This window comes from Anabrus simplex, chromosome 3, assembly GCF_040414725.1.
Source record: "Anabrus simplex isolate iqAnaSimp1 chromosome 3, ASM4041472v1, whole genome shotgun sequence".
NCBI classification, from domain to species: domain Eukaryota; kingdom Metazoa; phylum Arthropoda; class Insecta; order Orthoptera; family Tettigoniidae; genus Anabrus; species Anabrus simplex.
Window position 1 is genome coordinate 131,775,809 of NC_090267.1, and position 17,990 is coordinate 131,793,798.

General features: G+C 37.8%; 1 protein-coding gene across 2 annotated transcripts in view; it reads right to left on the reverse strand.

Moving 5' to 3' along the window:
- The window catches only part of Ts (Thymidylate synthase), a 77,090-nt gene that overhangs the window by 19,040 nt on the left and 40,060 nt on the right, over positions 1 to 17,990 (reverse strand). Inside the window, exons 3-4 of one of the 2 annotated variants that reach the window (XM_067142703.2) lie at positions 6,807 to 7,153; positions 2,504 to 2,528 (exon numbers count right to left, since the gene is read on the reverse strand). In XM_067142703.2, coding sequence (XP_066998804.2) covers positions 2,504 to 2,528; positions 6,807 to 7,153 — 372 coding nt within the window. The remainder of the gene's footprint in view (positions 1 to 2,503; positions 2,529 to 6,806; positions 7,154 to 17,990) is intronic. The other variant, XM_067142702.2, reaches the window with a different exon arrangement.

Sequence of the window (17,990 nt, forward strand, 5' to 3'; positions counted from 1 at the left end):
GCGGAACTAAAAAACAATTCAATACATACACATTTCCATCATTAGATGGAGTAATAATTAACTTATTTGAGACATCTTTAGTGAAAAATGATAACATTTTTACATAATTGAAGCTAAAAGGAGTATTAAAACCTATGAAGAAAAGAACAAAAACAAAAACAGAAACAAACAATAAGTGTTCATAGTGAGGTTGTGAACATCTTAGTCTAAAAATTTTGCAGTGTGTTATAATTTAAAAACGGAAAAAAATCACTGTCTTAAAAATTCAGAATTGACAGTCTGTCTTTGTAGTCACCATTACCACAAATAGTTAAGAGGGGAGCAAAAAACTTGAGAATCTAAGTTTGAGAGGAAACACGTGCCAGGTGAAATGTGACACGTGATGAATTTCAAATTTTAGAATAGTAGCACTCTCGAAAGGCCTGATCTCAATTTTAGCAGTCCCTTTCTCAATGATTGTTTTCCCTGTTGGCTAGGCGTGTTTGCCTTATTTTAGATAGTTGGGAGACCAGGGAAAAAAATTGAGAAGCTGTGATAAGAGACGATAACAGAAGCATGGTAAACTGTATGAGATCATAGTGGAAACAGTCAATGAAGTTCCAATCTGTAATGGAAAAATTAAGGTTGTATGAGAAAAATTTGCGCCAATAAGTAAAGAATGACAAATGAATGTGAAAAAAACTTTTAAACTTGCTTATTAAGCAGTAAGTTTAAAACTTACTTATTAAGCGGTAAGTTTAAAAATTATTTATTGAGTGGTAAGTTGTTTTCTTCACACTGATTTTTCATTTTTTACTTATCAGCCCAAGTTTATCATCCAACCTCATTTTTTCCATTACAGATTGGAAATTCATTGAAGATTTCCAATAGGGTCACATACAGTTTACGATGCTTCTGTTATCTTCTCTAACACAGGTTCTCAATTTTTTCGATGCCTTCCCACCTATTTAAAATAAGGCAAACACATCTAGCCAACAATGGAAACAATCATTGAGAAAGGGTCTGCTAAAACTGAGAAGATTAGGCCTTTCAAGAGTGCTACTATTCCAAAATTTGAAATTCAGTGGCGGTTTTCCATCACGTGTCACATACATCTCACCTGGCACGGGTGTCCTCTCAAATACAGTTTCTCAAGATTTTGCTCCCCTCTTAATTATTCGTGGTGATGGTGACTCTATAAAGACATACTGTCAATTCTGAATTTTTAACACAGTGATACGTCCTGTTTTTAATTATATCACACTGCAAAATTTTTAGACTAAGAGGTCCACAACCTCACTATAAACACTTATTGTTCCTTTCTGTTTTACCTCATTTGTTTTAGTTCTTTTCTTCATAGGTTACATTCTTTTTAGCTTCAATTATGTAATGCTGTTAACTTTTTTTTCACTATAGATGTCTCAAATAAGTTCATTACTCCATCTAATGATGGAATGTGTATATATTGAACTGTTTTTTTTAGCTCTGTCATGTCCCTTTGTTTTTAATTTGTTCTTTTAACTTCTATTATGTAAATAACTTTAACCCCCCTTTTGTCACTAAAGATGGCCCAAACGAGTCGAAACATGTTTGATTTTTATTAACATAATGGAGTCATGTTTTTTTTAGCTCTGTCATGTCCCTTTGTTTTTAATTTGTTCTTTTAACTTCTATTATGTAAATAACTTTAACCCCCCTTTTGTCACTAAAGATGGCCCAAACGAGTCGAAACATGTTTGATTTTTATTAACATAATGGAGTCATGTTATGTATTGATTAGGAGGACATTAAATTTTCCTTTGCAAAGTGAAAAGTCAATATGGAATGATTCTAATATCTTGTAATACATAAAATTACTCATCATGAAAAAAACTACAATCGGATTTTGATCAAACCACTTCCTAAACCGTTTAAGGAGTAATAAGAACAAACTGTGAAACTTTCAACGAAATCGGTCTAGTCATTTAGGAGTCCATGCGAGACAAACCTACAAACACACAGTTTGACTTTTATATACAAAAAATCTTGCAATTTGCTTTACATCTCACCGACACAGATACGTCTCGGGGAACGTGGGATAGGAAAGGGCTAGCAGTGGGAAGGGCAGCCGTGGCCTTAATTAAGGTACAAACCCAGCATTTGCCTGGTGTGAAAATGGGAAACAACGGAAAGCCATCTTCCGGGCTCCCGACAGTGGGGTTCGAACCCACTAACTCCCGGATGCAAGCTCACAGCTGCGCACCCCTAACTGCACAGCCAACTTGCCTGGAATAGATAAAATCAGTTCTGTGGAAAAATGCCCGTATATGGAGGTACCCGCTGAATAAAAGTGTACGTAAGGGCAAGTTCAACTATAGTTAATATTCTAATGCAAAATAAGTAATATAAAGAATAATGTGTGTTATTTTATAAAGACAGATAGATAAAAAGACTACCAAGCAGTTTCGGAGTTAATTTTTCTTTGACGTGCCCAGAAAAAAAGCACACAAGCACACACACTTGCAGTTTTTTTTTTCCTATTTACCTGCAGTACATTCCAGAAGTTCCAGCTAGCGGCATGAAAACACAAAATAAAAAGTTATCAGATTACATTTACCTTGAAATTACAAGTAAGTCTTCCTTAATCAAGGGCAGTCACGAATTTAAAAGTACCCAGTACACAAATAAAGAAGAGAAGTCTAGAAACTATTATTCTGATATCAAAGATTTTAAAGTTGTATCTGATCTTACTAGAATGAATAAAACATTATATATGGCCAAGTAACTCCGAGTATATTATTAGCTTAGAAAATATGGAAGTAGATTGAAGTTACTCATTCTTGAGGATATAATATGCTGTGATTTAAAAAAATTAAAGTGTTATTTCAAGAAAACTTTTTTTTTTGCAAGTTGCTTTAGGTCGCACCGACACAGATAGGTCTCATGGTGACGATGGGACAGGAAAGGCCTGGGAATGGGAAGGACGCGGCTGTGGCCTTAATTAAGGTACAGCCCCAGCATTTGCCTGGTGTGAAAATGGGAAACCACGGAAAACCATCTTCAGGGCTGCCTACAGTGGGGTTCGAACCCACTATCTCCCGAATACTGGATACTGGCCGCACTTAAGTGACTGCAACTATCAAGCTCGGCCTCAAATTTTTTTTTTATTTACAATTTGCTTTATGTCACACTGACACAAATAGGTTTTATGGTGATGATGGAATAGGAAAGGGCTAGAAGTGGGAAGGAAGCGGCTGTGACTTAAGGTACAGCCCCAGCATTTGCCTTGAGTGAAAATGGGAAACTAAATGTGAAAGCCTGCAATATAGACAGCTCATAAAATTGATCAACAATAACATTACATTGACCATTGTTTGTTGTGATGTACTTAGTGTATTCTGCTACCATTTACCTCCAATAGATGGGATTACTGCTGCATACCTAGTATAACAGCCTGCTTGAATATTGGCGGGAAGTAGCCGGGGAGTTAGATCACTCTCTTCTTTAGCACTTTTTGATATAACCAAATAGATAGGCAATTAAAAATTACAATATCATCTGCAAATAACATGATGTTCATTTCTCTTCCTCCATAGGCTGCTTTTGCTGTTCTCATGGTGTCATCCATTACTATTGTAAACAGGATTAGTGATAGAACACTTCCCTGTCTCAGCCCAATAGTGATTTTGAACCAACTTGTCCTGCCAACTTGTGTTTGCACGCAACTACAGCATTCCTTGTACACTTCCATGATCATCTTTATTAATCCCTGTCCAATTCCTTTTTGCACCAGACTGTCCCAAATTTTTGTCCTGGGAACACTGTCGTGTGCCCTTTCAATGTCAATGAATGTCATCACCATGTCATTCCCATACTCCCATAGCTCTTCCATTAGTTGTCTCATAATGAAAATGGGCTCTATTGTTGACCTTCCACTTCTGAAACCAAGCTGATTTTCCTGTATCTGTTTCTCAACCATCAACCTTATTCTAATTTCCAGTATCCTCTCAATTACCTTAGCAACATGGGACTAGGGTAATTCCCCTGTAGTTCTTCAAAACATTCTTATCACCTGTAGGCCTGCAGTGGACATATCGGGTTCTCGATTTTTCCAATCTTCAAGAAAGGCTTTGTTAAGCCGCCTTCATCCTTCACAAATCTGGTGTTTACTTGATCTCTATTTTTGTTTCTTAACACATTGCTGACCGGATGCTTGAGCTTGTCACATACCCTGTGGACCGGACATTTTTCTACTAACCATACTAGGGTGTACTTGATTATAAAGACGTTAATAAATATTAAACCAGTCAATATTTTATCTTTAAAGTTGGTATGGGTACTCTCCAATGCCCCTAGTAATAGTGGATCTGACTTTACAAAACCATATTCAGCGCCAATTCCTAAAACATCATTAATGTTTACATTGTTGTCGTCGTCAGAATCACTTGAATAAATAAGTACACTAGGTAAATTACGGCCTGTAGAGGCTTGAATATCACTTCCGCTATCGCTCTCACATTCAGTTTCCACTAATTCATTAGACTATTTCCATTTGAACCATCATCGGCATAGAATTCTTCTAAAATAGCGTCGTCAGCTAACACTGTATACCGCGGGCGCTCCATCTTGTCATTGACTGAACCGGCAGGAAGAAAGTCGACGTTTCGAAACTAAATCAAAGAATAAAAGAGGTCGTGAATAAAAGAAAAGTGGCAGATATACATCTACGATTTATTCTACTCAATGTGCACGTCCGAAATAGTTCAAGATATGGTCAAGAGATGTCACAGGAAGACCGAAAACAATGTCGAGAATAAAACCGAGATTTCTCGGGGCCCGTCACCTACCGCTGGCGAGCGTACTACGAGATTTCTCGGGGCCCGTCACCCATGTGTTAAGATACCATACAGTGATTTCTTGCTGCTCTGCACAGCATCTCAATTTCTGGGTGAATAAGGCCCAGCTTTTCCTCTTTTCTTCCTCCACTACGTTCTTGGTCGAATTCTTTGCCTCCACATATTTTCTTTTACTTTCTTCAGTCTTAAATGTTTTCATGCCATTATTTTTCCTTCACTTTAACCTTTACCCTATCATTCTACTAGTGTGTCTCTTTGTCTTTCACATTTCCTGATGTTCTACCACATACCTTTTCTACACATCCCACCAGTGCTCCCTTAAATCTTTTCCATTCATCTTCAACGTTCCCCACCTCCGCCCTGGGTACTAAGGGTATTATTTGATATAAATGTTGATTCCCATAGGGAATCTGAAATATTTGTCCTGAATGAGTAAATTTATAATACCAATATAAATGGTCCGTTATTGGACATCATAAATTTTCCAGCTAACTCATTCCTGGTTGCCAGCGTTCTGCCCCCGTGTGCTAGGTTGGGCTCATCAGTTGGTACCTAGCACACCTACCAAGACGCATGGCTAGTGCATACAGGGAAAGCTAGCAGACGTGCATACACAGTTTAAATTTCTTATCCAGAAATGTATTGAACAGCATATTGTATCATGACGCATTATGATATTTAACAAGTGTAACGGTAACATGCCGTATCAACTTGCCACAAATTCACGTAATGTAAACAAAGGATTTTGGTATAATCTTCCCGTGGACTCAGCGTTATGAAGCTGTTTGTTGTCTGCGAATGACCTGCGTTTATTGAAATGGGCATGGCGATTGCAGGTGTGATGGGACCCTTTGAAATATGTTCAGTTTCCTAAGATAGGAATGTGTTTTAAAGTCATTAAACAAAACCTATAAGCACTGATTTGTGAATTAACAGAAGATTATTGAGCTTTACTCACCTTAAGCATCTGATTCTTCGCTAATAAGAGAATTTGCTCAGACCGAGATATGAGGATAACGGTCCATTGTTATGTTCTTAGTTTTAAACACTTATTATCACAATGAGGGATTTTGGTAAATAAAGAGGGAGTAGGTTAACTATAATGATGACACATTGCAGAAAAATAATGCAAACTCAAAAGCTGTGTAACAAGGAAGGAAACCTGCACGAAAATGTGACATTTTAAAAGTTGTACCAAATGCATTTTAAAGTGAGCTTTCTGATACCTTTGGAAGCATATAAAGTAGCACGTCAAATCGTTTCAGGCCTTCACCAACTAAAGGAAAACTTCCTTGGCTTACTCATCTGTTTGTCTGCACAGTCCGAGACATATCGGAGACATGCGAAGACATGGCTTAGTCGAGAGGGGAAATTGTTATGAATACCAAAAGAATGAGCTGCAGCTACCAACATCTCAATTCTTCCGTACGCCGTGCCTCAAGAAGCAGCGATTCACTTTTACTGATACCACCCAATACATCAACGTTTTTAATTTGAAACAAACTAGACAGTACCACTACATATTGTGTGTGAGTGGGTGAGCTTGCAACCGGGAGATCGTGGGTTCGAATCCCACTGTCGGCAGTCCTGAAGATGGTTTTCTGTGGTTTCCCATTTTCACACCAGGCAAATGCTGGGGCTGTACCTTAATTAAGGCCACGGCCGCTTCCTTCCCATTCCTAGGCCTTTCCTATAACATCGTCGCCATAAGACCTATCTGAGTCGGTGCGACCACAAGCCAAAAAATATATAGCATGTTCAATAAAGATGGACCTACCTTATCAGAGAAAGTATTGCATATTTAGTGTAATGCTTTTCAAAGACAGTGTGCTGGATACAAGATCCACAGATGGTAGAAACATTTGAATGAAACACTGATACTAGAGTTAAAATTAATCTCTGTCTCATATGATTAGTTTTCTTGATTAAACAAAATTGTTGTTTACCACTCTTACCACCCAACTCTCGATACTCTCAGTACTATAATCTTACCTTAAGTCCTGTGACATGGGCTATCATGTAGGTAAGCAAAGAATAGCTAGCAATGTTGAATGGTACACCAAGTCCCATATCTGCTGAACGCTGATAGAGCTGACAAGAAAGTTCATTGTTAGCAACATAAAACTGCACAAGGCAGTGACAAGGGGGCAAAGCCATTTTTGGAATATCCATGGGATTCCATGCACACATAATTATGCGACGATCAAATGGACGCGTCCTTATCGTGTCAATGACTTCTTTGAGTTGGTCAAGGCCTTCACCACTGTAATTGGTGTGCATGTCAACATACTTGGCTCCAATGTGACGCCACTGGAAACCATAAACAGGACCTAGATCACCTGAAAAACAATACAGAGCATTATTTTCCTTTGTTAATAAGATCTGTTGTTACAAATAACAGGATCAGAACTACACCACGTAACCAAGAAGTAGCACTTACCCCAGCAATTTACTGAGGCACGTAACCAAGAAGTAGCACTTACCCCAGCAATTTACTGAGGCTAACGTTTGCGAACAAAAGAGCAGGGACTGCAACCTCAGATAAAACTTTCTACAGTTTATCCCTGTTATTTCTGGGGTAGGTGGAGCCTCCCAGGTACATTTAGTTTTGAGCAGGGTTTAAAACTGTATGCCTCCCATGACATCACGTAATTTTTGAGGTAAAAATCCCAGCCCAGGATTGACAAAGATTCGAAAATCAGCCTTTTGTTTTGGAAGCTGGCAGCTAAGCCAATCATGATCCCCACTTGCAATCTAAGATCTTTCGAACAAAGTGTCTATTTCAACAATAATTTTATCACAATACACTACTTAATACAATGCATTACACTCATCAGTACTAACAATAGTCTAAATTTAATTGCTTTGTTTGTTTCTACGATTCCCTGAAATACAGTTCATCCTGGGAATCTTTTGAACTGCGGTGTGTATTGGCAACAAAGACAATAAAGATTTTAAGAATTATATAAATATGGCTGAGAATAGCTTTTAATAAATCAAGCTTGTAGCCACGGGACCTCCATTTTGTGTGGAATCTTAACACGGATGTGACTTTTCATTTCAAAACTCGCGCAGGCAATGGCAAAGGTCTGAAATGTGGCCATCTCGGCACAAGGTCAGTGACAACACCACTCGGCTATTACATCACCCCTAATTGCTTAATTAACTGAACTCTTGAGATCGTATACGTTTTAGGATACCATTTAAGAACTGAACAGCACATCTTTATTTATTCATTTATTTATTAGTGCCTCGTTCAGTGGCAAAGTTAGGGCCCTAGACCCTCTTTTACACTTAATCACATTGTACTTGCAATCTAAAATAAAATAATTAGAATAATTATATTTAAAATAAATTAAACAAATTAAAATGAATTTAAATAAAAACAAACTAAATTAATATTCAAACCTGACATAATTTACGTTAAATTCAAGAAAGTAAAAATCAAATAATTAGGATCATCAAAGTTAAGTAATAAATACTGAACCCTTAAATTAAAGAAAACTAGAATATATTTTAAGAACAAGTATGAAAACAATAATGCAACTGAATACTGCAATAAATGAAAATATGCAGTGCATGATCATAATAAACTCTAAGAATGAAATTTTAAAAATCAAAACATATATGGTAATAAATACTATATACTGTAACCTTTTCATGGAGAGGAACAAAGATGGTGGAGTGTTCATACTTCGTTGCAGTGAAGCTATGATGTTTTCTGTGGAAGAATTGTTACAAACCAAGAGAGTCATATGTGTGAAAAATATATTCTATATGGATAACTGAATAACAGAAAGGGAATAAATTATAAAGATATATTTCATTTAGTTTAATGGAATTAAACCCAGAAACCAGCAAGACAATGTTATAGATGTATTACTGAGGAAGTGTGGGATGGAGGTCGATATGATTTGTGGTAAATCTCATCTCAAGATACCAAAGAGGCGAGATGAAGACATCTTAATTTTTTTTAAATGATTTGCTTTACGTTGAAACCGACACAGATAGGTCTTATGATGGAATAGGAAAGGGCTAGGAGTGGGAAGGAAGCTGCCGTGGCCTTAATAAAGGTACAGCCCCAGCATTTGTCTGGTGTGAAAACGGGAAACCATGGAAAACCATCTTTAGGGCTGCCGAAAGTGGGGTTCGAACCCACTTCAAGCTCACAGCTGCGCCCCTCAACTGTACGTCCAATAAGGTAAGTAATGTCTTTGCTTTCCTATTCTTTATTTTATTATTGTAAGATATAGTGTATGATTCCTCTTTTCAGATTTAATGATTATGTAATTTTATACAAGACAGACGAAGAAATATATGTACAGTTAGCTTGAAGGAGTCCACATACAGTCATCTTGTTATGTCAATGGGAATGTTTGTTTATAAATTATTTGAGTTTTGGCTCGCGTCGTTTAATGCGATATTTGAGATTGGATAATTTAAATCATCTAAAATTTCGTAAGTATAATGCTTATATGTTGAGAATTAATAATCACGTGCTTAAAAAGAAATGGACGAACACCTAATATAAACCAAGTACTGAATATGAAGTGCTTTCACATAAAATAGTAGTATACTGTAATGGATCTTCTGAGAAAGATAATACGAGAATATTTACAAAGGATATTCTTCGTGATATTTTAATGTAGTGCAGTGAAGCTATGGTAGACTTGAATGATGAATAGTAAGAGAATGTTAGGATATGGGTTAGGACACACTTCCTTGATATACTCAAGTGTGGTGATACAATGTTTTGATGCTGCATCAGTGTGTGATGGAATGAATATATATAGTTCTTTTTGAAGTGATGGTAGAGTTTTCGGTTATACTAGCGACTATGGATGACAATGGTACAGGGATATTCGAATATATGAATGAGAATCAAGCTGTAATATTTTATAAGGTGATATAAGGATGATATATAAGATGTATATAAGCGAGTTTTTCATGTCTGAATTCTGCAAGATATTCCGTGATGAGAAAATATTTACGTGTCTTTTGCTATGTTGTGCAAGTGATTCCATTATTATTGTGGTACACATCCATGTTATTTCAATCTATCCCAGTCGAATTGTATTAATTATTTTATTGTGAAAGTGATGTCTTCAGAAGCAATTTATTAATAGCTAATATTTGGAGCGAAAACGTGTGCAAGTTATGAGTTATCTAAGTGAGACCTAGTACAGATAATTGAGGTGTGTTCATCTATATTGTATTCAGATTTCCTGTATGTCATAATATTATAGAAGAGGTTACATTATTATTATTATTATTATTAACTCGTTAACTGGGGAGTGCGCGATATGGCGACTCCGTTCTGGTGGGGACGAATTTTCGTAACTCGAAAAATAATCAAATACATTCAAGAAAGCTACCAAATTTTGAAATACTTGATAATAAAATGCTACGTATATCCTAATTCTGATACAGAAAGTGATTTTTCACTTATTTATTAATATTTGTGGGTGTTTTAGTTTTGGAGCAAAAACGGCCTAAGTCTCATACTAACTTATGTATATTACAAATACAAATTTCTTTTCGGAATATCTATATTTTCATATTAATTTCAGGAAAATTAAAAACAAATACAGTGAAACCTCGGAATGCAAGTAACTCGGTCTACGAGTGTTTTGCAAGACGAGCAAACATTTTAAATAAATTGTAACTTGATAAGCGAGTGAGGTTCCGCAATACGAGCGTCACGTGTGCCTAGGTTTTCCCCTCCCCTGTGCCTTTGTTGAATGGATGAACGAGGTCTTTGGTCTTGTAGTGAAGAAATACCTTTCAGAAAATAATCTGACACTCAAAGTCTTGCTGGTTATAGACAATCCTCCTGCTCATCCTTCAGGCCTTGAGGACGACTTACTGGAGGAATTCAAGTTCGTTAAGATTAAGTTCCTTCCTACCAACACTACTCGAGCCTATGGATCAGCAAGTCATTTCGAACTTCAAGAAGCTATACACCAAAGCACTATTTCAGCGATGCTTTGAAGTGACCAAAGGAATAAACTTTACCCTCCGCGAGTTTGGGAGAAATCATTTCCCCATCGTGAACTGCCTGAAGATCATTGATAAAGCCGGGGATGGAGTCACCAAGAGAACTCTCACTTCCGCTTGGGGAAAGCTGTGGCCTGACTGTGTTTTTGGACGTGACTTTGAGGGGATTGTTGGTGACAGTGAGCCGCCAATTGTTGATGAAATTGTGTCCTTGGGGAAGACTACGGGGCTGGAGGTGAATGACGTGGACATTCAAGAGCAGGTGGAAGAACATAGCCAGGAACTGACCACCAACAAACTGATGGACCTGCATCGCGAACAATAGGATGAGGTTATGGACCGAGATTTGGATGAAGTGCAAAATGTGGGAAACGGTGCAAAATTTTGTAGAAAAACGCCACCGGAATAAGGCTGTAGCAGTACGAGCGATGAATCACTTCGGTGATAATGCAATATCACATTTTCATGAAATCCTCAAAAGGAGGCAAAAGCAACAGTCAATGGACAGGTTCCTCGTTAACGTTGCATGAAAAGGAAACAATTCCAGTGAGCCAACAGATAGCAGTGACTCCATTAGTGAAATTCATGCTACACGGTAACACTTCTCATGTCATCTCTCTCGTATCCCTCTCAGCAGCAATAATTCTATTGTAAAGTGCAGTTTCATTTGTTTTAAGTTATATTCCACTGTACACTGCAAATACACTTTATCATTAACTAATTTACAATTTCTGAAATAAATACCGCAGTTGAGAAAAACACATTTCATGCAAGATTTGCAATCGCAGTATTAAGTTGAGAGTCAGTACTTACAATGGTGGCCTAGTTCTAATCGTCTTCTCACAATAATTACTTCTTTATCGCAATGAATTTACACATCAGGACTGATTTCACTATTTATATTATTTACACTATTCACACATTTTACTTCTCATGCATTGTTTTTACACATCTTGCATGTAATAAGCACGGAAACACGGAGCTCACAGAGAGCGACATCGCAGTCACTGCACCTGTAGATTGTTTCACGCCTCTCTCTTTTCGCCAGACACACCACGCACCTCTTCACACTATGATGCCTTTTTCCTGATGGTGGATTCACATCAGGAAAATGCCTACCGCTGAATCTTTCTGTGGGAGCAGCAGGAAGTGGTCTAACTGAAAAGACAGGCATTGCTTCAGCGGGGGTTGAACCTGTGTACTTTTCGAGGATTTTATCGATGAGGTGAATTCCGAACTGCAGATAATTGAATTTTCCTCCATGTTGTCGGAAAATGATGAATGAATTCAGAGGTCCAGAAGATGCCGGAAAAATTTCTGGTAACATTTCTTCATTCGCTTCCTTGCTGTGGAGTACGTAATGACTTACTGATTGGAAAGATCAACTCCCCCCAATCATTGTAGTCAATGCATACTACAGGTTTCTCTTTGGTTTCGTCCTTTCCTCCGATATACACAGTTCGCATTTCAGCATCATGGATACTACTGAGCATGCAAAAGTCTCTCTTGTCCTTCCATTTTAGAACCATGAGTTTCTTTCAATAAGCAGCTGTTACCTCTCCTTTCTTCAGCTTTTTAAAGTTCCTTAGGGAGATTTTTCTGGTTGGTTCTTACTGTACCCACTGCGCCAGTATCGAGGTCATTTAGCAGGTCATATAATTCAGGGCTGCTATAATACTTGTCCATTCCTATCAAGTATCCTTGTTTCAGTAGATGATCTGCCAGAGTACACACAATTCTTGTCGGCTTGGAAGACTGTGATAGATCAATGCCATGGATTTCACTGTTGAGTTCTGTTGATTTTTCCAGTGTACCACAACATATTCCACACGTAACCCATTTTTGCTTCGCAAATTTTGTAAAATTCCATTCCAAATCGGGACTTTTTCTTTGGAATGAATACCTTCCAACCCAGGTGACCTTTCCATTGAAGAAGGCTTTCGTGTATGGATAGCTTTCTTTGGAATGAATACCTTCCAACCCAGGTGACCTTTCCATTGAAGAAGGCTTTCGTGTATGGATAGCTGGTCATCCGGGATGTAAGCCTGTTCTTCTGTTGAGCATAAATATTACTTTGCTCAGCAATATACTGACAGATAGTATCGTCCACAAACAGTTCGTAAATATCCTCTGGAGTCTTTACGTCCAAGAACTGTGCTTTTACTCCAGGAATGACATTTGCTGGAAATCTACTCCTTTTTCTGTCCATCTTCTACCCACGTAATATGCCCTGACATATAACTGCAGTTTGAATCTGCCTGTATATCTCCATCATCACTGTCGTCACCCGAGGTGTCACTTTTGAACCCGCGACCATTCGCTGTGATAGCACCAGAATGCTGTCCTGTACCACTAATGCCTCCTTCTCCAGAGAACGAATTATCTTCACTGAAGTCATCGTCCTCGTCGGTAAACTCCAACATTTCATGAACAAGTGAACGTAAGCCGTCATCACGTAATTCTTCAACTCGATGTTGTTTAGAAGACTTAATTATGACTGAAAGAGTACTCTCATGAAACAACAGAAGTGCAACGCAACTGTAAGTTCAAATTCACTCCTCCCCGTAATTACAGTACTCCTTTTCACACTGATGTACTATACAGTTCCCAGTCTCACAAAACACTAATTCGAGTAAGCTCACAGCAAGAACGCAGCTGATTAGCCTAGTTCCCGCACAAGGTGAACAGATAGCATGCTTTTGCGGTATTAATCAAAAGTAGTCGCAAGGTTCTAATTTCATCATCCCTTGGTCGGCCCTTACGGCAGGCAGGGGATACCACGGGTGTATTATTCATGTGTGTTGTGAAATGGACAGAAGACAATGGTATGATGGAAAATGGGGTGAAAGGTCAGGTTATAAATTTCACCAAGAGGAAAAAATCCTGTTTTAATTATAATTAATGTGCTGGAGTGAAAGTACCTGATGGGATCAATGTAAGTTATCTAGGAGTTAACATACAAAAATATCTTCATTGTGGTAATCACATGAAAGGGTATATGTCACTGGTATGACCAATGATGTATTATACATGCCGCTAGATGCATGACCCCATGCAGTCTCAACACGCAAGAGTGAAGCCAGACATGGCACCATTCTGCACGGCAAAACACACGTTTCCGAATGACGTGAACGGAATTGCCCTTAAAATTATGAACGAAAATTGACACTGATAAACATAATCCCCTAAATACTGTCCAGACTTTTTATAAGGCACGTTAATCAAAAATAAATGACAATGACTTAAATTGGGACAAAGGATAGAATTATCTATCTATATATATATATAATGCCTAATTCTGTCATTCACAGCGATATTGAAAAAATGGGAAGGTTTCAACAGTTGAAATTGTTACCAGTTATAGATTGTTGTGTCTACTTTACAAGAAAAATACAATGAACCTCTCACGACCACGAGATTTGTACTTTAAATACCGTATTTACGCGAATAATACCCGCATATTTTTTTTAGGAAAATTGAGGCAGAAAATCGGGGTGCGGGTTTTATTTGCGTCGATGTTGGAATTTTTTTCAAAATCAGCCTTCCTAAAGTTAGAGTGCGGGGATTATTCGTGTAAATACGGTAATATGTTTCTTTCAGTACAGTTACTGTCTCATTTGCCACGAATATATAGGTACACAGCTATATCTAACGGCATGAAATCAAACTACGTACATCGTAACTTCTGTTACCTTGCAAAACTACTGTACAATATGGAGGAGACGGAAAGGTTCGAAAGACAAGAACTGGTACCAGCTGTGGGATACAAGAACAATACAATGATGACATTCACATATGAACTGTTTAGTGAAAAATATTATCTTTCAGTGAAATGAATGATTCTTTCCACTCTGGGATATCAAAATACATTTACATCAAGATGCACAGTGCATCTGATGGCTACGGTCGTTAAGTCATCAAGTATGTATTATGGTGTGACACTGATTAGCCATTTTGAGTCCTGTTGGTCGGAAAAAAATTCACTATTAGAATGCCGGCCGGCAGGGTAAGAAATTTTTGATCACTAAATTGCATGCCGAAAGCCTAGATTAAATTCCAAACCTTTTTGCAGTGGGAGTGAGGGCTCTTATGTCTCCTTTTCAAGAAAAATACAACGAACCTCTCACAACCACGACTTTTGTACTTTGTACTATTTTAAAGACACGTAGGTTTTTATCAGAGAAGTTATATGGGATATGAGACCAATGCAATGACGACGATCATACTTGAACTATATCATGTCTATAAGCACAGGCCGTGAGAGCATCAATGGCAACATACTTGAACTATTTGGTTAAAAATACTATCTATCCATGAAATGAATGAATAAATTTTTTTCAATTCTGGGGTATTAACACACTATCTCTACAGTTAGCACAGCCTGCATGACGGCAATGATCGTTGAGATGTGCTGACTAAATGATCGGACACCAATATTAGTAGGGTCGAGACCCGTTGATCGAAAGAATACAATTAGAATGTTGACCGGCAGGGTAGGAGAGGTAACATATGAGTAACAACACGGTAAAGGTTTCCACCTATTCAATACAAAATATATTCACAATATTTTAAAATTACATGGAACTAGTTTCGACCCATCTAAGGGGTCATCATCAGCCACATCAAAGAAAAGATCACTCTTGACGAAATCCTAAGAACATGTTAGTATGGGACAGGTGAGTAATAGCTCATAAATATACAAGGAATATACATAAGAGGTTTGGAAACAAAGTATAAAATGGGGCTTAATGTTGTAAAAATTATATAATCATGGAAAACAATAAGTCCTTATATGCAATGTGAAATGACACATATAAAATTATATATGGCTTAGGAAGAGTGGAGGTGGTTTAGGAAGGGAAGAGGGCTTAAGGAGGGGCTGAAGGGTGCGGGAGAAAGGGTAATTGTCTCGGAAAAGTACCTTTGATTATATTTAGGATTGAGTTTTGGTTGGCTGCATTATTGTTATTCCAATACAATACATTACTCATTGAATTATAAAATAATCGTGAGGTGTCTTAAATAATGGAACATGTTTCGTTCGACATAGCGAACATCATCAGCCGTTAATTTACAAAGATTAGGTCAGGGCCCTGAGCTGAAATGATAAAAATGTTAAAAGAGTGACAATGCCATAATAAAAAGTAAAATGATAACATTAGACTTGAAATTGTAACAATATGTACAGATTAACAGCAAGTATTTGCAGTGGAATACATTGAACGATGGTAGTCTGTAAAGTTAAAACAATCATGAGGTTGTTAAAGTAAAAAAATATAGATATAGTGGATCTTAAAATATATGTCAATGCATGAAGCGTGGATTAATTATTGACGATGGAGTTCTTAAATTGATCAAAAACAAAAGTTAAAATTTCGAGTGCAAAGGGAGAGAAAGTACATCGGAATGCAGTTCTACCTAGTGGTGTATAGGCCTATTCCGAGAATTCTAACTGCCCAGAAATGCTGCCAGAGACTGTTGACTTACAAGTTACCTGGGGATTTTCCTCCCTTCTTGCATCATTCTATTCATAACTCGGATTGTCACTGATAAGGTCGAGCTCAGGTAGTCAACTTTAGAAGGAAAAGACAGTACAGGCACTAATTAGTGAGACAGAAATACCGTAGTTGTCTGTTAAACATGAGTAACAAGGGATGATCGTGTTCAGATCTCGAGGCAAGAAGAAATGTGATTATAGAAAGTGACAAGGGACTTCCAGTGAGAATTTGTGTGTCACGCTGGACCGCGAGTACGGCGAGAACACTGTGGAACCATCTATCAGACTTTATTCCGTTTTTGAGAATACTGAAGTTAAGAAAACGTGCTAAATTTACAGACGAAGCTGTAATGTTTGTAAATGATGTAAAATCACTTATAATAATTCTCTATTAAACACTAACACAGAAATAGAAATAGAATAATAAAAATAAAGATATGTATGCTTATATATATTTTTTTTGCTAGTTGCTTTACGTGGCACCGACACAGATAGGTCTTTCGGCGACGATGGGACAGGAAAGAACTAGGAGTGGGAAGGGAGCGGCCGTGGCCTTAATTAAGGTCCAGCCCCAGCATTTGCCTGGTGTGAAAATGGGAAACCACGGAAAACTATTTTCAGGGCTGCCGACAGTGGGGTTCGAACCTACTATCTCCCGAATACTGGATACTGGCCGCACTTAAGCGACTGCAGCTATCGAGCTCGGTATGCTTATATTTAAGGTGGATGTTCTTTGCTGTTAAAATGTTCGATTATTTTTACAAACTTGTTTTAGCGGACACCTCTCGTAACGGACATTTTTCCTCGGAATCGACGGTGTCCGCAGAAGGGAGGTTCGACTGTATTACACAGGAGTAGGCTGTGTGTCAGCAGGAGTTTTACTCTCTCCCTTCCCACTATCATATACCGTATTATGTCATTAATTTTATCTCATGAACTCCTCTGATGAGGTTGATGCCAGGAAAAGCATCCGGAAGTAACAATTCGCTGTAAAGATTCATCTCACTTCATACCCAACGCTGTATGGATTGGGCATACGTTTGAGGAATGACATCTTTAATGTTGATCTTGGATGCGTCATAGGTGTTTCTATGGTAGAGACATGTTTCGGCTGAGATGGAATTTCGTATGCTTGGTTCTTTCTCAATAAAATACCTCTCATTCAATGAGGTGAGGTTGTCATTTTGCTGGACATAACATTAACGTTGTCTATTTAAATAAGACTGAACCAAGTTTTACTCACTGGTTTGAAGCATTGGAGCTTGGAGCTTTAAACTTAATTCAACCAGCTATACATCCACAGAAATACGCTAGCAGAAATGCACCAAGAAAACACGATGTTCACAAAAGCGTGAGGTCTCACCAGAAAATAATTTTCGATCGCCAAAGGTTGTATGACTTTTGTGTGTTAACAAATTTCCAACGTACTAGAACTCCACGAGGAAGAAAAAAAAGAGTAAACAAAGACAAAACTGGCAAATATAAAATATGCAATTACAGAGACGAATGACTGAAGCTAAAACGATACGTTTGGAGAAAAATGAATTGAGTCAGGTTAAGTCATAAGAAGGAGAGAGTAATAGCCCTAAATTCACAGACCGATCGTAACAATGTTAGAAGATGCGGAGCAAAAAAAGACAGGCTGATATAATCATATGGGAAGAGGCAATCATGACTCCCCA